The sequence below is a fragment of the Vanellus vanellus genome (genome assembly GCF_965231255.1).
Source record: "Vanellus vanellus genome assembly, chromosome: 2".
Taxonomy (NCBI): Eukaryota; Metazoa; Chordata; class Aves; order Charadriiformes; family Charadriidae; genus Vanellus; species Vanellus vanellus.
Window position 1 is genome coordinate 92,173,790 of NC_138906.1, and position 23,494 is coordinate 92,197,283.

The 23,494-nt window shown below is 42.2% G+C and overlaps 2 protein-coding genes across 2 annotated transcripts in view; both read right to left on the bottom strand.

Moving 5' to 3' along the window:
* Window positions 1-1,282: 1,282 nt before the first annotated feature.
* On the bottom strand, window positions 1,283-11,422 carry CFAP90 (cilia and flagella associated protein 90; the record flags this gene model as incomplete). Its single annotated transcript, XM_082499056.1, has 3 exons — window positions 1,283-1,462; window positions 5,174-5,290; window positions 11,240-11,422. 3 exons carry the CDS (start codon window positions 11,420-11,422, stop codon window positions 1,283-1,285), a joined length of 480 nt encoding a protein of 159 aa, XP_082355182.1.
* Window positions 11,423-18,889: 7,467 nt separating this feature from the next.
* The window catches only part of ADCY2 (adenylate cyclase 2), a gene marked incomplete at its 5' end in the record, with an annotated part of 231,495 nt that continues 226,890 nt past the window's right edge, over window positions 18,890-23,494 (bottom strand). The window contains 2 exons of the mRNA XM_082479253.1: window positions 18,890-19,108; window positions 20,432-20,556. Of these exons, the coding sequence (XP_082335379.1) occupies window positions 18,956-19,108; window positions 20,432-20,556 (278 nt within the window). The 3' untranslated portion in view covers window positions 18,890-18,955. The remainder of the gene's footprint in view (window positions 19,109-20,431; window positions 20,557-23,494) is intronic.

Consider the following 23,494-nt stretch of genomic DNA (forward strand, 5'->3'; position numbering starts at 1 on the left):
CATGAATGTAATTTGCAGGTCATGAAAGTAACAGACACCTCTCAGAGTGGGCTGCTCTGTGTGTTCTGTTTCTCACATCATACCAAACAAGGGTTATCGATTGCCTAATTTACTACTTAACCATGCTCCAGATCAAAAGGTTCTTTGTTTTTATTATTTTTCACTAAGAGACAAATTATACAGGTTTCCTGTGTGTAAATACCTGACAGAACTCTGGTGTCAGTCAAAGCTCTGGACTTCCAGTCTTTGTTCTGCTGTGATCAGTCCGGCTGTTGTTCCTCTTTGAGCAATACCACCCCACCTTTAAACAACAGCAGGATCAATGGCTCTTGAGAACCAACTGATGCATATCTTGCAGGAGATATTCCTTCTCCTGAAATTACCGTAAAACTGGATTCAGTGAGAATACAAGGCACTAAATGTTCAAGCAGGTTTAGACATTTACTCTAAACATGCCTACATGCCTTTTAAATTACTGCTGTTCAAATCCTTGTGTTTTTTTCCATCCTTTCTACCAAACTATTTAGTGCTTGTTCTGCTAGTGTTACTTTTTAAATTTTTTTCAGCATTGGATATGGAACCAAAGATGATTTTTCTTGTGACATGCTTGAATAGATCAGTCCCTCAGACACCGCTCATATAGTGAAGCCACGAAATGGATGTCTGAAATCATCTAAGCCCAGATTTTGTCTGTTAAAATGCTAATTACTCAGAAGTTCCCTTTAACTTGACTTCCACTTGAAGTTTACGGAAGCTGCTAAGCACTTCTCTAAGTCAGATCATTTCTTTACTTGCCCATTTATGGATAAGCCTGTCTGTTTTGGAAAATCTGTGTTGAATCCCTGTTTCAGCTGTTGTACAAATAAAATGACACCTCGCAGTTCCGTAGCAACAGCGTAAGAACTAAGAAGTCAGTGACCACTGATACTTTGAGAAGCAAGCTTGCTTAAATGTTAAGTCTGTGAATAGTTATGTAGAAGTACCGCCTAAAATTGCAGAGAGACAGCTGTTGACCCAACAGGTCTCACTTCCAGTGCTGCTGCCTAAAATGTTCAGCTCTTGCTGATGCTGCTTTTCGTGAGATTTTTGAGAGACCGTAAGAAGAAAACATACGTTTGAATTAGCATAAGGACAAGTACAGCTGCTATTTCATCCTATTTTTAATTCAAATGATTCTCATTAACTAAAATGTAGAGGAAAAGGCAGAAGCACCATATTGCTTATGATGCGAGATGGGTTTTTTTCCACATAAATGTTGCCGGCAGTGACAGATACAAGAGATTTAGCATGGATCCAGGCTTGGAGAAGGTTTTTCCAATAAGCAGGTGATGCCATTTTTGCTGTAGAATTCTGCCTGCACATGATTAATCCTTGCATGATCTTTGATTGGCTGCTCTATGGGCTTATTTATGCGTCTCCCATACTCTGAAGATGACAAAACAGCGACAGGTCTTGCCATTTCCTGTGAAAATATAAAAGTCTTATAAGAAAATCACAGAGCAGATACTTGGCAGTTATCTATTGCTAAATGTGCTGTGGCCAGGGGCAAAATAACAGACAAAACTGTACGGCATCTGCTATATGGATGTATATTTATTTAGCAGTGATCTGCACTCTTACTGTTCCATCCCTGACCTAGTTTTTTATGTGTATTAATAAACCATGAATGTATCACTAGATGACAAGATGATAACATATGGAGCTGTGCTGTAAGTTACTGTGGACTGATAATTTTTTACACACACACACACACAGAGGCAATTACCGTGTGATTACTGGCAAACTAAATGCTATGTTACTGGAAAGTGGCACAGATTTTATTTTCATTCGTATTGTTCTTGTGCACTGACTTGCATGATTCATTTGAAAAATAGGAGAGATTTAATTTGTGTCCCGTGTTACAGGAACACCTACCCTGCTTGCACAATTCAGCGAAAGCACCACATGAAAAAAATCAAAGCCTAAAGAAAAACCCTGAGCAACCACCAGTCCATGCAAGCTTTCCCTGAAGGACATAAAGCATATACTACTGTATTTTTGCACAATGAAAGGTTTTAATAAAAATGCTTGTAGCTGTAAGATTACAGAAATAACTGCTCTGCAATGATGCGAAGTGGACTCATTGAAAAATAACCTGACCAAGAAAAGATTATTTTAAGCTTGTTCTTCATAAATTGCTCTTTAAGTGACTGTGCAATCACTATCTGCAATCTGCAGTTACTTCCTGTGCTACAGCAACGGGGAGCTCTGGAGTCAGAAGGGAAAGACAGGATTTGTTTGTTTTTCTTTCCCTAGCCAAAGGTCCTAGATTTATCATGCCGCTTGTATGCTTGCGGACTGGCTAACACAGTAAGCCTTGGTCCCCAATGTGTTTACCTGGTCTTACGATACAGTACCTACAAGGAGAATCAAAATGTGGATGCCACACCACAGTTCAGGTGCAGACAAATGACTGCTTTGCTACAACAGACACAAGTCTGAGCCGTATTAGCACTTACGACAGAACTCATGAAGCACAGGAGCCCTGCGTTTCCTGCGAGGATGCAGGTGGGAGCACGGATCTGAGGGGTCTCATAGCAGGGCAGTCAGCTGTGAGACATTTCCAGACTCATGGACAGAACTAGACCTGAGATTCTTGGGAAGAGGCTGTGAACACTTTTTTTTTTTTTTTTTTCAAAAAAAAAAAAAACCACACCAAAACCACCACAACAGAAATGCCTATTCCAAAACAAACATTCATCCCCCAACTCTCCCCCTGCCCTTCCTGCCTACCTTGCTCCACCCCATTAAAAGCTATTCAGTACACCAACTTTGAACCCCACCAGAACAAAAATCAAAAAGAATGGCAGGCAAAAAATAAGACCATTTCCTCTCCCCTCTGCAGTTGTGGATAAATGTTGAGAAAGAGAAATGACTGAATCTTTGTACCATCAAGAAAGACTTCACTAGTGATACAGGATTTACAGTGCTAATGACAGGCAGCAGTGTGTAATTCCAATAGTTTGTGTTCCCTTTAAATAAATAAGATTCAGTTTTCAGCATCCTTGGTAGCACAGCGCTGACTGTGCACAGTGGCATTTCATCTTTGCACGTTCGGCATTCAGCAGATTTCAGATTTTCCAACAGTTGGCTGGGAAGCATCCTGCTACACGCCTTCACAGTGGGTAATTCTAGCACTGTTAACACTTGCAACAGCAATGGCAGCCTTGTGCAAACACTCCACTGCAGTCACTGTGCTGCGTGTAGCTAAACCGAGTATCTGTGACTGTACTTTTGGATTCCCTGGGTGCACCCAGGCTCTCTGCAGGAAATGGAGGGCTTACGTGTAGCGTTTTTTTTCCACTTCAAGGAAAAGAGTGTACTATGGTGGATTCAGCCTGTCTCCTTTCAGTGTTGTACTAGATAGATGTCCATTGTGGCCTTATTTATTCTGTTTTATAATGTAGTTTTTATTATTATATAAAGTCTGTGAGGGCCACTGAGGCAATTAAAGAGCAGGAGTTGAGTATGTGACCTGCACTTCGTTATGAGTAAGTCCAGCATTGGGTGTCATCACGTGCAGGAGGATCATGTTGTAATATTCAACAGCTGTGGGTTTGATGTGTCTCCATGCTAATTAAAGGGCTGGATTAAGGGACATCTGTTCAGGCAGAGTCCCTTGCGTGCACTGCCCAGCAGAGCTGGTATGAATTTTGGCCCAGCAGAGCTGGTATGAATTTTGGCCCATACACGTTTGCTTCAGGAAGCAAACAGGTAGGAAAGTGAGTATTTTTGATACAGAAAGGACACAAGACCTCAGTAAAAAAAAACTTAACTCTGCACTGATAAACTGTTTCTACACCAATCTCCCAGCTGGAGGTTGGGCTTAGTATTAGGGGAGGGGGGTTGGCTATGTTTTGTTTAAACAAAAAGTCTCATTTTTAATTGGGGTAGTCATTTACATGGCTTTTGACCTCACACAAATTTGCAGTTGAGTAACTAGGCATGAGCAGGTGATGGTAATGGGCACTCCTGGGATTCCTTTGGGAGCAGCTAACATTCCCTGCCCTGTCTGATAGAGTTGAAGGGCATTCTGCACTGAAATATCTGGCGTATATAGCTGCTAGTGAGACAAATCACAAGCAGTGGCCTTTGTCACAAAATATCAGCAGTTTTATTACACAGCGATTACAGTAATTTTAACTTTTATCTCTCTCTTCTTTCTTGCATCTCTATCATATATCATCACCAATACGGGCAGCCATTCCTAGCCTACCCGTCTCATTATGTGCCATGAACCCATTGGGATTTTGAAGCCATTAGCACACAGAGGTTGCACTTCATTTGGTTTTTGACAGCCTCTGCCTGTGTGCGTCTGTATATAAACAGAAATATATATATACACACTTGTGTATGTTTGTATATTATTCAGATGCTGCATGGAAAAATACGTATTTCTACATATGTATATATATTATAGTATTTCTGTTTTCAAGGCAGATGATTAAAAACATGGCTGCATACTTCCTTATCTATGAGGCTGCACACAGATTCTGCTGGCCTTGGATGCTTCGCCCAGCCTTTTCCAGGCATGTCCATGGACTTCTGATTGACCCCTCCTTTGCACAAGCTCCCTATGAATTTCCTTCCTGCAGGGCAATCTGGTGTAAGTTTGCGTAACAAACTCACCAGCTTCAGAGACTTGGGCTCTCTCAGCAAATGCTCCCATAGAGAGGGTAGATGTCAGAGGGCGGTGGTTGGTTGAGTCGGGGCCCCTGAATCCAGTCCTCTCAGGGAGAAGAGCTTTCAAGCATCACAGAAACAGCTGCAGGACCACCTGAACTGCAACTCTGGAGGGACACAGATGGTTCAGAAGTCACTCTCAGTGACCCTGGAGGTCTGTAACAGAGGGTTTGCCATGCTGTGTGTCTCTTTCTCCATGCTTTAACTTGCATATGGCTTGTCACCTGGAAATCTACAGGACGCCAAAGAGCAGGAGCTAACTCAGGTGTCTTCGCTGGCTAATGCTTTTTCCTGAACCTCCAGGCTGAGGACAATGATGTCCTCCTTCCAATTCCTTTGATACCATACAGGCTGCATTATAAAGGGTAAAACAATCCCTACAATCTCCAGCCATGTCAAAAAGTACAAAATACATTTAACAAAGATAATTATGAAATTATCAAAGGGTTACCTCCTCATTAATGTTAAGACCACGACTCTTTGCATGTTCTCTGTCACATCGGTGAAGTTTGTTGTTGTAACCCTCTGGCCTTTTAAAAATGGAATCATAAGTGGAAACATCTCCTGTCTTGAGAAAAGGGGAAAAAAATGGCTAATTCTCAGTATTGCTTCACTTTACAGGTTACAGAATATATGTAGTTCAATCAATATTCAATAACTCAATACTTAATAACAGTGCACATATAGCATAAGATGAATGGCAACTGTAATACTACTGAGCTACCACTAACAAGTTTGGGTCACCCCTTTGCAATAAAAGCACTTAATAACGTGTGGTATCTTTTTAAAGTCTGTTCAGCTCTGAAATTTCCCTTGTGGCAATTTAGCCCAATTTTTCCTGGTAATTTGTTGTAACTTTTGAAAATTTAACTGGTTGGTTTGTTTGTTGTACTTTTCTGAACTTTATATTCTCCTTAAGTTCATAAATTTGTCAAATGATCTGGCACTGTAATGTAAAAGGAAAGCAGGCAGTTTAAGAATTCATTTGGAATGAAAAAGTCAATGGTATCCTGCAGTGGAATCACCATTTAATTTCTGATTAAAGCAGAACTGAGAAGAGTTCAGAAACGTGCCACAGTCATCACCCTGTGATCCAGTAGTATGCATGTATGTCACGTATGAAAATACAGCACACCCCAAGCCAGAATATTACTGTGTTTATGATACCTGTTGACATATCGCACCAAATAAGCAACATTAAAGATCTGATCTGCTAACAAATGCATTTATGAAATCAAATCAAGAAGTTCTCATCAATGGAATCAAAGGAATTTCAAAAACAAAAAAGTTTTCAAGGAAAGAAAAGCAAAATCCTTGTTGAAATATCAGTTGTCAGTTGTTAATGAACTTCATTAAAAGGCCCATATGCTGGTAAACATGTCAGTCGATCACTGCTTTTGTGCATGCCTGACTATAAATTTGAAAAATTGTGCATTTTGCTGTTCTGTTTTTTTTTTTTTTTTTACTTCTAATTTTACAGTGTGCCCAGTTTAGCCTTTGAAAAACTCTTCTATTTTGAGTCTTACAATTTACAATGCTATCCTCCAAAAATAGTCAAGTCAGGGCAGGTCAAGAAGGCTACAATGGTTCCATTAAAAGGAAGCCATAGGTAAGAAGAGCACTGGTAAGGCACCACTGTAATCACAGGCTTCACTTGGAAGGGTATCTCCATTACTTGGTTCTGCTAAGAGGAGAGGTGGTTTGGTATTTAACCTATCCATCCTTTCAGCCAACAAGGCTGCCAACAAGGAGCCAACAAGGAGAGGAGCACTTCTGGACCTAGTATTAACCAACGCAGAGGGACTGGTGGAGGACATTAAGGTTGGGGGCACCCTACACTGTAGCGATCATGAAAAGATAGAGTTCAGGATCATGGGCACTACACACAATACAAGAAGGAGCAAAATCACAACTTCAGACTTCAGGAGGGCTAACTTTGATCTCTTCAAGAAACTGCTTGGGGAGATTCCATGGACTAGAGCTCTGGAAGGCAAAGGGGCTCAAGAAAGCTGGTTGGTATTCAAAGACCACTTCCTCCAAGCTCAGGATCAGTGCATTCCGAAGAGCAAGAAATCAGCCAAGGGACGCAGGAGGCCTGCCTGGTTGAGCAGGGAGCTTCTGAACAAGCTCAAGTGGAAGAATGAAGTTTACACTCAGTGGAAGAATGGCCTAACCCCTTGGGAAGATTACAAGAATGCTGCCAGAGTGTGCAGGGATGAAACAAGGAAAGCCAAGGCAGCCTTGGAACTAAACCTGGCAAGGGATGTCAAGCTCAACAGGAAGGGCTTCTTCAGGTATATTGGAGGCAAAAGGATGACCAGAGACGCTGTGGGCCCACTGTTGAATGAGACAGGAGCCATGGTGACAGAGGATGCGGAGAAGGCGGAGTTATTGAATGCCTTCTTTGTGTCAGTCTTTACTACCCGGCTGAGCCCTCAGGAGTCCCAGGCCTTGGAGAAAGTAACGGGGAAAGAGGAAGACTTCCTCTGGGTTGAGGAGGATAAAGTGAGGGACCAGTTAGGTCAATTAGATATTTACAAGTCCATGGGCCCTGATGGGATGCACCCGAGAGTGCTGAGGGAGCTGGCAGAAGTCATTGCTGGGCCACTCTCCACCATCTTTGAAAGGTCCTGGAGAACAAGTGAGGTGCCTGAGGACTGGAGGAAAGCCAATGTCACTCTGGTCTTCAAAAAGGGCAAGAAGGAGGACCCGGGGAAATACAGGCCCGTCAGCCTCACCTCCATCCCTGGAAAGATGATGGAACAGCTTGTTCTGGGTGTCATCTCAAGGCACGTGGAGGAAGAGAAGGCTATCAGAAGTACTCAGCATGGATTCACCAAGGGGAAATCATGCCTGACTAATCTGATAGCCTTCTATGATGGTGTGACTGGATGGATAGATGAGGGAAGAGCGGTAGATGTGGTCTACCTTGACTTCAGCAAGGTGTTCGACACAGTCTCCCACAGCATCCTCATAGGGAAGCTTAGGAAGAGTGGGTTAGATGAATGGACAGGAAGGTGGATAGAAAACTGGTTGCAAGACAGAGCTCAGAGGGTTGTGGTTAGGGGCGCAGAGTCTAGTTGGAGGTCAGTGACGAGTGGTGTTCCCCAGGGGTCAGTACTGGGTCCAGTCCTGTTCAATATATTCATCAATGACTTGGATGAGGGGATAGAGTGCACCCTCAGCAAGTTTGCTGATGATGCAAAGCTGGGAGGGGTGGCTGACACACCAGAAGGCTGTGCTGCCATACAGAGAGACCTGGACAGGCTGGAGAGTTCGGCGGAGAGGAATCTTATGAAATTCAATAAGAGCAAGTGTAGGGTGCTGCACCTGGGGAGGAATAACCCCATGCAGCAGTACAGGTTGGGGGCTGACCTGCTGGAGAGCAGCTCTGTAGAAAGGGACCTGGGAGTCCTGGTGGCCAACAGGATGACCATGAGCCAGCAATGTGCCCTTGTGGCCAAGAAGGCCAATGGCATCCTGGGGTGCATCAAGAAGAGTGTGGCCAGCAGGTCAAGGGAGGTCATCCTCCCCCTCTACTCTGTCTTGGTGAGGCCGCACCTGGAGTACTGTGTCCAGTTCTGGGCTCCCCAGCTCAAGAAGGACAGGGAACTGCTGGAGAGGGTGCAGCATAGGGCTACCAAGATGATTAGGGGACTGGAATACCTCTCTTATGAAGAAAGACTAAGGGAATTGGGTCTCTTTAGTCTGGAAAAAAGACGGTTGAGGGGGGACCTGATCCATGCTTGTTAATACTTAAAGGGTGGGTGCCATGAGGATGGGTCCAGGCTCTTTTTGGTGGTGCCCAGTGACAGGACAAGAGGTAACGGGCACAAACTTGAGTATAGGAAGTTCCACCTAAACATGAGGAGGAACTTCTTTACCTTGAGGGTGGTAGAGCACTGGAACAGGCTGCCCAGGGAGGTGGTGGAGTCTCCATCTCTGGAGACATTCAAAACCCGCCTGGACGCATTCCTGTGCAACCTGCTCTAAGGTGGCCCTGCTCTGGCAGGGGGGTTGGACTAGATGATCTCCAGAGGTCCCTTCCAACCCTATGATTCTATGATTTCTCAGAAACCATCAAGCCTCAGAATTTCTGTCATGTTCAAGAGCATCCTACATCTGATTTGTCACCTCCATTATTATTATTATTATTTCTGTGCTTCTTCACTTCTCCTTTCCTCCCCATGCTGCCAGTTTCATTCGGAATTTTAGTGGGCTTCTAATTTGTGCTTACTGCCGGGAATGTTATTTGTTCCTTTGTTTTTATTCATGTGGCATTATTTTTCCATTATTTGTTACCTCTGTCAGATCAGAGAATTTATTTTTTCTGGAACTCACAGATAGGTAACCAGCCTGTTATGTTAAAAACTAGCCCTGTCCCAGATGATCTGTTCAAGATCTTCTACCACATGTGTAGAGGCAACACTTCTGTGCTCAATATATTGATAAATTTTTGCTGTTGTTTCTCTTTGTTGTTAAATGATGACTTGGTCGGCCTAGGCGGTGGTGGTGGGGAACTGTTTCTTAAACCCATCAGAGCAAGTGAATCATGCAGAGCAGACAACAAATTTGCACTCAGGGTGGGCATCCTCTGTGTACTGCTACTAAAGCTAAGCACTTTGAAAACATTCATTAAAATTCCAGACACACATAAAATAGGTAATAGCTTTCTCCATGTCACAGAAGAGGAAACACCATGCAAACTGGCTACAGTAACTTATGTAAAGCAATCGAGGGAGCAACTATCAGCCAAGGGATTAAAAGGCAGGAATTTCTGGCTTCTGGCCATGCACTGAGCACATCTTCCTCTATGTCTCTCCGCTTCAGCCTCTGACACACAGTTGTTTTTTAAGCTGCAAAAAAAAATGAATGAAATTCTCCTTCCTGTACAAATAAAGAATTTCAAATTATATAATTCCTTAATTATGCTGAAGAATGGGTTGAATCTGCTTCCTCCCTTGTGGCCGAGACCTGTGCTGTGAAGAAACCTATTAAACAGCTGTTATCACTTTTTGTTTCCCTGCCACTGGAGCAGCATTTTACACAAACCAGGTCATTGGGAGTGTGAAAGCAGACTTTATATTGTAAGCAAAAGCTCTACCATATGGTTGCTAATTCCATGCAGACTGGATAGACTGTGAGCTCCACCAGCCCAAAGTGCACCAATCCAACCCTCTGACCTGCCCTAGCCTTACTCTTGTGTCTCCCTACCGTGTTTTGTTAAGCATGGCACTATCTGTGCCCGCTCACCTTTGGCTCAGAGCACCTTCCCAAGGTAATGCTGAAATCAACACGAAAGTCTGAAATTAAAAATCTACCTGTCTTTTAGCAGGACCGCTCAGTCAATGCTGGAAATTGGTTTTGCTGTGCTTTTAATGCCCAGTGCTGTGCCGTGGTCTGCACCCTGCCCATGTCCCAGGGCCACACCACCTGCAGACTCTCAGAGGTCGCCAGTTGTCCCTGCCCAGTGCTCTGCACATTCAGCAGCCTGTCACTCAGGTGGGGAGGGGATTCACAGGGTGTATTTTTTGTTACAAATATATGTTGCCATAATATTGCTATAGTACATTGATATAATAGACATTTCAGAACTTTTTAATGTGTTTTTTTTTTTTTGCAGAGGAGGGGGGAAGCTGTTAAATTCAATGTCTCATATGACTTTTCAGAGAGAGAAAGGTTTGATACCCAGAAAGTATAGCCCAGCGGAGGCTCAAGGTGTAGGATTGTTTTAATTTCTGATTTTAAACATGAGGACAGAGAAAATGAGAAAAAAGGGTGATATAATTGCAGCAGATAATGAGGGGTGAGGCTGCCTCCTAGTCTACTTGAGTTACTACATGTTAAGCATCAGTGCAATACCTTCAGAAGCATTCAGTTATCAAGGCATATATTGGTGTTGGTTTGAGTCACTCTCTTTATTAAAGCTGAGGATACAGAAAATTTGGACGATGTACAATGAAAACCTTTCCCCTCAACTGAAAGTGGAGCAGTCTGTTATTAAAGGGTCCCTGAGAATGCATGTTACCAGAAAAAACACAGGTGCCACATCCAGCCCTAGGGACAGATAATGCCTTTCCTAGTGTCCCCCCCTAAAGCAGTCCGGCATTTTGGTGATACCACGGGGCCGGTTGGTACTTAACCCTCGGTGGACCATGTCTCTGCCTTCTCTTGCCATCCAGTGACGGCATTCACCCTCGTTTGCCATCCACAAGCAGCAAACACCTGTTATACTTTGCAAAGGCCTCTGAAGCGAAAACCTGCTATTTAGGCATTAGATAGCCTAGCTAGCGACCAACACGTGGCATTTCCACCGGCCTTTGAAATATTAACCGTATTTTTTTGAGACACCCGCCCGAGCAGGTCCCTCACGATGGGGGTCGAGCCCTTGCACAGGGACTGAGCACCATGTCCTTACGCTGCGCACAAACCCACGGGGAAGTCTGGTCCCTCCAGCCCCGCCGGGCCCTGCGAGGCTCCCCCGGCCCTCCCCGGCTCAGTCCCTTCCCTTCCTCACCTTGGCCTCCCGGTGGAAATAGCTGAGCTCCGGAGGCCCTCCCCGTCTGGCCGGGATGCGGCTGAAGGCGGAGAGGGCGGAGAGGGGAGGCCGCCGCCTCCTTCCCGCCGCGCTACTGAGTGCTTCGTCAGCTTCTCCCGACCCTTCGGCCCCCGGCGCCGCCGGCGGGGCGGGGGAGGCCATACTGCCGGGGCGGCCGCCGTTACCCGGCAACGCTCTGCTCGGCGGCCGGCGGCGAAGGGAGGGCCCGGGCGGCGGGGACGAGGCGGGCCGGGAGTCCCGCACACAACGCGGGGAGCACCGACCGGGCCGAGCCCCCTCCCAGGGGCGACCCGGCGTCTGAGGCAGCCTGACAGGAACCTGCCCCGGGCGCTGTTGGGCCCTGGTGGTCGCGGCCGTGGGGGCTGCGGGCGTTTCCACAGAGCGGTGTTAATGAAACCTGGAAGCGCAGAGCCGCGGGCAGCCCGGAGTGATGAGGGTTTTGGGCCCAGTATTGAGCAGCGGCCTCAGGGCCATCTCCGTGGGCAGCCTGACCCGTGGCCCGGCCGGGGGCTCCAGGGCCCTCATGGCTGCCTGCTTGGTGCTTGGAAGGTGGGGAAGAAGGTTAGACCACAGCCTGGCCCAAAGGCACTGGCTTTTTCCCCGTGGCTGTTTGCGATAATCCAGAAATCCGCTTTTAAATGGAGGGGTTGAATAAAACCACACCGAGGCGCAGAGTTCCTACCAGGGTGAGGATCCCGAGTCTCAGGGGAACACGGGGTCTCTTTGGCCCACACCTCCTCGGGCACAGGTCTTAACAGGATGCTCAGCCATTTCGGGCAATGTGGCTGGAAGTCTCTCTTGCACACAAACACTTGTGTTGGGGACACTGAACGTAAGTGCCTCACGGGTGCCAGTCTCTAACAACAGATTGACCCTAAAACTGCTCTTTGCTGGTATCACCTGGCTCCTAGTTTGTGTATGCACCTCGCGGTTATCCTGCTTTAATACATACACATAACTGCGCTTACTGTGCTGCTTGGGGATCTGTGACGAGCTCGGTTTGTTTTACCTTTCTTTTCCGCAACCACAGTTGCAGAACTAATGCGCCATAGGTACAGCACTACTATTATTATTGCTACTGGTATCTTTTGACAAGAACTTTCACAACAGCACTCTTCCAGGCATCTTATTTTTACTGAACATCCAAGCTTTATTAAAAAAAAAAACAACCCCAACATTCAGGGTACCAGAGATCTTTGCAACCAATTCTTTTGGGCATCATGGACTTATGCAATAATTCAGGTCTACTGATGTAAAAGTCCCAGCCCTACTATATAGCTGCTGCTCTCTCATCACTAACACACTGAATAATGTAGCCTCTTGCTTCTTCGCAAGTGCAGTGTGGAGGTATTTATACTCTACAGTCTTGGGTGGGTGTTTTTTTAAATCATTCGTGACAATTCCCATCTGCTTATCTAATAACATCCCTCTACCAATTAGGGTCCTCTTCTTTCTGCAGCATGGGCCAAATTAGCGCAGCATAAGAGAGCAGTGGAATTGAAAATCCAACAGCTGCCTTACATCAGCTTCCTACGCAGAGACATGTTTGCCACTGTGCAAGTGCTTTTTTGTAGTTTAGTCCGAGCACCAAGAGATAGCAAGCCCATTTATAAAAAGCAGCTCAGCTGAAGCTGCAGCTATAAATAGAGCCACAAGAAACTGTTCGCCAGAAATCTCAGCTAGGCAAGAGCTCTGAAGTCAGATCTAAAATGTTTCTCTCCAGTTTTCCTTCTACTGTTCACATGTAGTGCATTCTGATTAACGTTTAAGATGGCATTAATTGAATTGCACTATCTGGATGCAATTCAGAATGTCAAAAATACTGCTGGATGCTTGTTACATATTTGTCCTAAACCACCCATTTGAAATAATCTAAAATGATGGTTTTCAGTTCATTTTTCCTTCCCAATGAAGGTATAAATTCCTTTAGAATTATTTGACTCTTACAAAGGCTTTTTCTTCCTGGTCACCTTTCTCAGACTCCCCAGAAGCAGGATATGAACACCCAGGGGCTTTTGTTCCAGTTACAACCAGACTTAGATCATACATTGCTACTAGGCTACTGTTAAGTGTATGTTCCCATTATAGAGTAGGATGGGAGGTCAGTCTGTTTCCTTCGTAATTTAAATATGAACATGTAAACAATTATGAGAGAGCGATGGAGCAATTTTAATCTATATGGTCAAAAGGAAGCATTCAAATACAGATGAGCTCAGGGACCAAAGTGTTAAAAGTTGCTTTGAATTCAGAATCTTAAGAAGTTCAATTGGCAGCCTTTTTAGGGATGAGCAGTATCCCCCTCAGGTTCCACTGCGAAGGCTCCTGAATTTCAAATATGTTGATATGTACTTTTATAGTCATAAAGGTGTCTCAATGTCAGAGTCGCTGTTCTGAAATGTCATACTGGCTTATGGAATAACTTTCAAGAAAATTCCTAAAGGAATTTGTGAAGCAAATGGTAACGGCGGGGGCAGGGGGATGATGACGGATGCGATGGAGATGACAACAACAGGGGGATGGAGATGGGATGGACACAAGAGGACAAATGACATATAACTGGATAGGTCATTGATAACGCAGAAAAAACACAGTAGCTGTTTTCTTACTACAAGCTGACGTACCTGCTTCAAACTCATGTCACTTAGAGCTGTGATGGCAAGCCTCAAATTAAGGCTTAGCAATTAATCTCCTGTCCTTGCTGTTTGACCTCAACATGTATCGGATTGCTGTATGTTCTTGACCTTCAGCTGATCCACGAAGGAGAGACAGCCTTTGCCAGCAAATGCTGCATCCGATGGCCCTTGAAAAAGAGGCTGAAACAAAAACTGCTCAAAAACTGTCCCCTTTCCACTGCCGTAGCTTTGGTCCAAGCCAGTTGTTTCACACAAGTGCTTGTTTCTTCCAGACCCTGGATTAGTGACAGACTGCCTGTCTCAAATAAAAGGGCTCTTCAGAGAAGGCTCTGTCTCTGAAGGAGACAGAGAAAACTGTATATCACCTGCAGAAGTCAGCACACCTTTTGCAATCTTCAAGGTTGTTTTTTTTTGTTCATGAGCTACTCAGGAAAAATTTTCTTTTTCCCTAAATATATCTGTTGTTTCAAATAATTCTCTACACAATTACTATGTTTGAGCCTTGGTCTGCAGATTGCAAACACTTCCTGGTTGGTCTGTGACTACAATTTCAACTGCTGGACTGGAGAATTATGCTTTTCAAATATGATAATTATTTTTATTTTAATAATTGAAAAAAATTATAAAATGATAAGTGGTTAACTGATATAATTTCAACTATCATTTGTGTGCTGACTGATACTTGCTGAATGGATATTCCAATTCATCAAGTCAGATGAACATTCTGTTCAATAACCCTCTCAGTAAGTAGAGTAATACACAATTTTATATGAGGCGGACATTACTTTTATAACAATTGTTATTTGTAACACTGTTTTGGAATGCAAACGTGAAAATTTCTAGTCATGGAATGTCAATCTTTCAAAATACTTCACATGCATTTTTTCCTGTCAAAACTGAGATTTTCAGGAAAAGCATCTCAATGGCTACAAATATATTTGAAAAATATTCCATCAAAAATTTTCAAACAATTCTTGGCAGAATCTTTGCTTTGAGCAGTGACATCTTACAACAAAAAGGGGGTCATAACTTCATAGTTCCAAACAGCATTAAAATGTCCTTATCTTGCATTTTGACATATTAATAACTACATTGACCAGAATAATTCCTGCCCTTAAATTTGAAAATGTTTAAAATTAGTATGTAGCAAACTTTAGGGTGAACCAGCTACAGCTGATTTATACACTTTTGACGAATCTGCACAAATCTGAAGTACTTCAAGGAAAAAAACCACTCTCTTAATTACATGTTTTATTTAAGGCACTTATATCTCATTCTACATTTGTTTCTTACCCAGAGTCACTCCACTATTTTAGACAAGAAAGGAAGAATAAAACGAAAAGGCCCTAGTCATAAAATTGTTTGGGGTCTACCTGTAAAAAGTGTTGAAGGGTAGTATCTAGGTTAGGTGAAGGAGAATATGCTATCTGAAAATGAAAAATTAAAATATTGTCATACAGAAGTACAACCAAAAAGAAAACTACATATCAAAGGACAAAGTAATCATTGCTTTTAACAGTAAATCTGCTGCTATATAGAGCATCCTGACAACTTAGCTAATTATTTGTCCTGGTGTGAAGTGCTGAAAACAAAACAGGACAGACTTTCAACAGCTCTACCTTCAGATGCGCACAGCTGTCTCTTTAGAAATGAACAGGTGGAAAAAGGGAAGGTCTGCAGATACTTTACAAAATAGAGGAATTATAAAGAAATACAAAGAGAATGAAAAAGGCTTTTCACACAGCATAAATAAGATGCTAATGCCTCTTTTTAGAAAGAGCAGCTAAACAGCATCAATTTACAGGTAATCCTAACTATGTTTGTAGTTAACAAAAATATCTGCAAGTCTGATTTTTCTTCCTGTCCTTTGGTAGCCCTCCATAAATTGGAGCAAATCATTGACTTTGAAAAAGAAATCCATCAGGCTCTCCAGGTATTCCCATTTGGATTTCATTTTCCCAGACCACAGTGAACCACTCTTCTATTGATCTTTTGGCTGCTGCCTCACGGTATGAAACACGGTGTGAAAAATTGCATTGTACTTTTTGAAGTCACACTCTTTGAGGTTCACTAGTGACCTATGAACTACAGCACCAACATGGAAGCTGTAGAACTTGAGCCTTACTTGATGTAGAATATATGGAATGTCAAATACTGGTTTGTATGGTTATCATAAAGCTTTTCAAGTTACATACTGATACATGAACAGTTATATCCAGTTATTAAGGCAGATGAAATCACTGCTGGAGAGGAAGAAAGAGGATACAAGAACTCTGGGTCAATCTAAACAGGGGAAAAAGAAAACAGTATAAACAGTAGATGTAAAATGCATTGGAAGACAAAAAGTATTTATTGGATACAAATAGCTTCTTGGCACTAGAAAGCTAATAATACTCAGCAACTGAAGGCTAGAGAGACGATGGTATGCACCTTTCTTTGGACATCATACTGCATGTATAATCATCTTTTGCCCACTTTCTTCTTCTTTAGCAGGATTTGGCTGCAAGAATCTGAATGCAACTACAAAATGAGAGAAGAACACCAGTGAAACATGAGTGCTCTGAACAAGGCCATCTTCAACATGATCTCAGAGGGCACGTATATATCGTTCTTTATATTTCATTGGCCCAGTCAGCTCACAGCCATTCAAATGTTTTAACGTTTCATGGCTTATAGAAATATAAAATTGGTTAACTTTTATCAAAATCATAGAAGCAAGGCTATCAAGTTAGGTACAAGGTTTGCTACTGATGCGCAAGAATGTGCAATGAAAAGCAAAATCCTGAACGTACAGTTCACACCTGACATCTGCACATAGATATGACAGTACAATATAATCAACTTTATATAAAGGGTTTTCATCCACAGTAAGAAATGATTGCTTTGACCTCTGATAATACCAGAATGATTTTAAAGGCCCAAAGTACATTCAAAGTCTAGGAGATTAATATTTTTTTTTCTGTGTTCCTAGGACAAATTTATAGTAAGTGGAGAGCAGGGATTTAGAAGTCTTAAAGCATAGCTAAATGATAGCTTGTTTTAGGCAATGACTGAGACATTGTTTCTGCAGCCATGTGAGCTATTTGGAAAGTCTTTCATTCCACTGGAAAATATTAATCTTAACTTATTAATTAAAAGGAAGAAATCATAAAGACAACAGAATGTTTTTAATGAGATTTATTAGACCGAGCACCTATCTCGAGAGTTACTGAGCAAAAGTCTCCAGCTCTGGGTGAGACGTCAAGTGTGTTATGTTGGACATAACTGAAATAACTTGCATTTTGCTTTTAGACTAACTTAAAGGGATCAAAATCCAGATTGTCTATTTTACTGCAGATGTAGGCATTTTGAAATCTACTGCCATTCGAATTTGCTAGTGGGCAGATTGCTACAGTTGGTAAACTGCCACGCTCATTGAGACTGTGGCATGATGCCCTTTATTTGAGAGCCACAGTTTTGAGAACTCCTTCCGAAAGGACACCAATGCAATATAAATGTAAATATATGTTCCAAGAATGAGAAAAGAATACTTTTTACATTTCCATAACATGCCTGACCTAGTAGTGCATAAGTTTACTTAGAAGATATTTACTTATAAGATATTCATAAGATATCAGTCAGAAAAAAAATTTGTAATTATATGCTATTTTGTAAATAGAATTTTATTAATTTAGGTCTTGTTAGGATGTTATGACTAAAAGGATTTGTTAATTTCAAGTACTCATTATAGCAAAGTAAAAAATAATCTTTACTACCTATGCTTCAAAAGAGCATAGTACAATTACCTGCTTTTTCAATCTTTCACCTGGCTTATGTATGAAAAGCGTGATACTTTTTAATTCAACGGGTTTTAAATTAATCTTGAATATCTACAAAGTAGCATTTTTTGTACCTTCCGCTCATACTCATGTCCTGATCAATTAGATTATTTTAAACATCCCATGAAATCCGGCATTGTAAAGGTTAAGAGAAAGGCATGCAAGAGCAAAAGAGGTTGTCAAAGTGCAAAACAAACAAAACATTTCTTCTCTCCTACAGCTTCTCCTAGTTATTGTTTAAGCATTGCAGGCCAGTGGCAAAGTAGTAACACTACTACTGTCTCCAGTATCCCCCACTTTGCTTGTGTTTGTGGATTTGAGGTAAGTGTTCTGTATCACCTAGGGGCTAAATGACTGCAAAGTCATGCCACCCAAGATTGAAGACAATAGGGGTGATTCAGTTTCTGAAAGGCAATAGCAAGTCTAGCAGATATTATTGACTGAGGCCATTGAGATAGCTGGCCATAGCCTGCCTCAACATCTAACTGCTGACTAAAAAGCAGCAGCGGCAGCAGCAGAGGACGCGCAGGTTTAAAGCGACAGAAGCCATGGAAGGAAGCAAAACTAAGAGACAGCAACAGTAAGACAAAGTACATATAAACTTTTAATGAATTAACCTTACAAAAGACAATAGCTTCAAAACATTTGACACGTTTGTACAAAACTATTCCAGCATTGTTAGTTCTCTCTTCAGAAAGAATGCCAGCAAGCCACCCAACGTGTCCCTGGCTATGAGATGCAACTGGTGATCACATCCAAATCATGTGTGGACAGAGTAAACTTATTTACAAATACTGTATACTTTAATACCAGATTAGTGGATGCTATTGGGGAGCGACTGTATTTTCCCGAAAACACCATGCATCAGAAAATAGTATGCACCCCTAGCTTTATTGCCTTTTTTCCCCACATTTGTCACTAGCATTTCTTTTTAGTCCTTTCAGGATGAGTTATCTCCTTTTAATTCCTATTCCTTCTTTTCTTGTCTTTGAATAACAGTGCAAGTAGCAGTACAATCTTCCAGTCCTATAGCGTACATCGTAACTGTCCTTGAACATAGGAAATCAAGGTGCAAAATGATGGCTCATGGGACTATTCTGCAGCCATATTAAAATAAGTGCCACATACCAGAAAATAGCACGCATGTTAAGGGCCAAAATGTAGTTAAAAAGTGCGTGATACTTTCCTGAAAATATGGTATTGATGACACGTACAAGCATTCTTCAAGATGCCACGTTCCCTTGTGAAAGGGATCTTGTCATTTCAGTATGTACAAAGTATGTCTTCAATTCTCCTTTTCCTTTTACATTTATTATTCCTCTGCAAGTGCTCATGTACCCCAGTGTTTGCAGGACGTTGTTTGTCTCCTCTGTGACCTGCAACAATAAAGTAATACAACCAGCACTGATAACAGAGCAAAGCAGAATCTTCTTCCAGAGCGTGATGAGAACGTATGTTCTGAGCAATTATAAGGGCTTTGCTATAACGCTTACAGGCCCTTACAGGTCTCAAGTGAGGTTTGACCACCTGAGCTTTCAAATAGCCTGTTGCTGAATGCCGATTCTAATTGCTTACATCAAGTATCAAATTGGGTATAACCATTTCTGCACCTCGGATTCTAAAGAGGGCTCGCAGATACATAAATGGCACTAGGGCAACACTCTTCCTCATATAGCATTCTTCTCAACTTCAGGAGCCGTTTCTCATTTCAGTAGACCCAAGCTTCCCCATCTTTTTTGCAAATGCTAAGGCTGTGTGAATGAAGCGATAGTAAGACATTAGCATCATCTGTCAGAGCTGCTGTTGCCAGTTTCTCACATAACTGGCGGTGAACCAAACTTCTGAACCAAACAGTTCTGCCATTTTAGGTGAAACCCCACTAGGACAGAGGTTGTTCAACAGCATCAGTTGTCTCAGACTGTCTCTCTTTCTTTATGAAGCAAGCAACTGTTTATAGATGTCATTACTTTGACATCCCTCCTGTTTTCAGTTTTGATCAACAGTTTGCAACTGTACTTTTCCATTATTTAGTTCTCAATCACAGAGCTGGGGTGCTTTCAAGCACATACTGGGATCCCAAAGTGCTAGGCAGCATACTAGGCAGATACTTAAATGTGATCCCTATGGGATCACTGGAAAGTTAGTAAACTGAAGGTCTTTTCTATAGAGATCTATCTATAATCTATACAGATAATTATCTATAAAGATTATTAATCAGCATGGTTCATTAAAAGGGAAGTTTCATGATTGCTTTGTGGATTTAACTTGATGTACAGCAGTTATGGTAATTTCCTTTATTTAGAAATAATTAACATCAGGAATGCCGTTCAGAGATAAGGGAACTAGTATTTTACGAGTTTAGAAATTCACCGAATAGAAATGTGATTTCCCTAAAATCCTCTCTTAATCTAGGGATGCATTTCCAGGCAACCCATGACTTCCTCCACTGTATTCCTCTGTAGGGTCAAGACAAAGTTTTGATCCTCCTCCAATTTTCCCTGTGATTTTCTTTTAATTCTTTACTTTTCTGCCCAAGCTCTAATTCTTTTGAAATGTACAGATACAGCTGGTAGGTAATTTTTTTCTGTAAGCATCCTTAGGTCCAAAACACAGACCTGTTTAGTGTACAAATATGTGATGTTTTTTAAGCAACTAACTCAAAGGATTAAGAAAAATAATATCACAAAACCAAGACTTACCTGTATTTTATCTAAGACCCCAGTGCTGTCCATCCTGCTGGCCACATTTACTGTATTGCCCCAGATATCATATTGTGGCTTTTGAGCTCCAATTACTCCAGCTATTACAGGTCCATGGTTGATACCTGGAAGACATCAGAACTTAACAATAAAAAAGAAGATCCACCAAACAAGGACACACAGTGCACCTAGTATCATATCAAGTCAATGAACATGGTATTTGGCCCACGCTGAATAGTGAGTACAGCAACCAATAGTCTGTTCACAAGTGTTTTATCAACCATTTACAGCAGGAGGACGTTAGTTATAAAAGTGCCAAAAGTTAGTTCATCTAATTTTAGTTTTACAGCTCCCTCCCAATCTGAATAAATTTGATATTTTCAACCATTAGTATCCTAATAACCTGCTACTGCCTTTATTAGATAGCATGAGGAATGCACTGTGGGAAGGCAGCAGCTTCTGGGAAAACAGATATACAATAATTTCATTTCTACTTGTAGTGAAAAGGGCTTCTCCTCTCTGCAATAGTTTATGGCCAAATCAAATTACTTTTACAGTATTCTTTGCTTCTTAAATGTAGAATAAACTAACGTGAATGAGCTGGAAGGATTTAAAGCCTTGTTCTGAAGGCTGGATTGTCCATAGTATGGTCCTAAATAATTGCAATATAAATGTATGTATTAAAATAATTTGATTATTCATGGAGTAAAAGTAACAAATTGCTACCTCTGAAATGCACACTGTAAGAGTGAAGAACAATATAGTATAGTCCCTCCTTAGACTCTGTACATTTTTTATCTTGCAATCAGTTTGTATCATATGTTATGTTTGTAAAGGGAGTGAGTTGTGCTCTGCCAGTAGGGAAGGAAACCAGGAGGCAAAATCAAAAGTGCTATCATTAACCAGTGTCAATTATGCTATAATTGTAACTATACATACCGGTGAGCAGGAAAGCCAAGTTAGACCTAGTGAGAAATAAACCCTAGATAAGTGAGTAGTTTGGATTTCTAAATTACCTCCACGTCAATGGATCACAACTGCCATCTATTAATTCCTTAACAGAAACCATCATTAGGGATAGATATCTATGCAGCAAAATAAAAGTGTGAGTGTAGCACAGGGAGGGATCTCAGGGCTGGCTCATCTAGTATGGATCATATGTAACATGGCAGCATGGGCTAGCAACCAGGCTATAAGCCCACCTGGAAACCCTGGATAAAGTGACTGTAGCAGTTAAATTTAGAAAATTGGGGAAATATGCAAACCCTAAAGGATACTAGATAGAACCTGATAAATATTTCTCTAAGCTCTTGGAGTTAAATGCACAAAGGGACTGGGGCCTTGCAACAGCCTGCATTAACAACCAAGTCATGCGCGTGTATTTCTGCTTCACAACATCCAAGGTGTAGAAAGCACTAGGGACCTGAGAGTTGAATCCATGAAAGCCACCTGATGAGTAGCCCAAGCTGGCTAGCAGGGAATACTGGAGAGGTGTGTGGCATATGCTTTGCCATGGTCCAGAAATTAGGGCAGTGCGGTGGGACTTTCCTACAAAATACAATGGGCAGGAGGTTACTTTTTTTTTTTTACCTCCTTCCTGAACCACCACTGCTGATGGTTTGAGTAATATCTCAGGGGCTGGAGACCCAGCTTCAGATCCCTCCTCCTTTGGGGAGACTTCTACCCATATCTCTTAGGAATGTGTTTTGGCCACCCAGGCATTCTGGGATGTGCTGCTCTATGTCATTCCTGCAAGTGTGGGTATTCTTCGCATGACACATGTGAATGTTTGTTGGGGCAAGGCTAGAAGAGTAGTACTCTCAATCCAGCTGAATGCTCTAACAGAGGGTGATGCCGTCTGTCCTCTTCTTTCGTATCCAAAGAGACATTTAATTATTCCATGAAAAGGCAAATACTGTTCAGAAAATACTGTTCAGAGAGACAGAGAATATCCTACAGCCTAGGCTTATAGCATTCTCCAGGGAACAGGGATCCCCGTGCTTGAGCAGCCTCAGCCAAAAGCAGGAACCAAATTAAGTTTACCTACAACACAGACAAATGTTCTACCCTTGAAACTATATGGAAAACCACATGTCAGCCTCTGTTCTGAAAAAAAGCTGTACCTGTGCAAAACTTGCCGCAAAAGCATATCAGAGCTTGTCTGACAAACCAAGCACCTTAGCTAACAGATGGGGAGGAATGCCTGAAATATAATCTAGGTGCTGCCTTCCCTCGCCTGACAGCATCAGGGTAGGCTGTGTACCTCCTAAGGCACAACTAGCATTTCAGGCACTCACAGAAAACGAAGGTTGAAAGCTGAGCCCTCTAGTGAGTTGCAACAATTCCAGGCTTAGATGCTGGCTGAGGAAGATTTTTACAAATGGCAGTTTGGGTTTAAATTCTTGCAAGCAGGGATTATGCGGGACATAGATGCTCAAATGTTTCTGTGGCTCTAATTGCTATAGATATCAGATGCTTTCATGGTCAGGTGGTGGTGGGAAGTGCAGAAGAAGTGAAGACGGGAAGTGAAGATCTCAGTGGTGCCTATATTGGATTAAGGTGGCAAAAGTGCCAGTTTAGGGCTTGTATCCCTTTATAGATCTAATCATTCCTGATTTCATGAAGCAAAGGAATCTGACTTCTCTGGAACCTATAGCAAACACTTTAAAAATCACAAGCAGGTATCTTTTTTTTCCCCTAGAAAGTTTGCTTCATGGTCCCCACTCTAAAATAGTATTGCTTTAATCAGTTTGTGGATTTAGCCCTGACACTCAGGAGCTCTCTATCTGTACTGACACTGCTGATATGTTCACAAATATGTGGCATGTGTCATCTATGGCAAGAAAGGAACTTGTATTCTGTACAGAAATATATCGCTACATGTTTCTTTTAAACCCACCAAGTTCTGTAACACTTGGAGAAGGAAGCATACTTCAGATTTGCTTTGTCGTTTTTTAACTCTAGTGAGGAATACAAAACATACTGGCAAAGGAGCGCTCACAGGAGCACACGAATATTTCAAGTCAGAAGATAGCAAGTTTTGCCAGTGGGTGGCACTGTGAA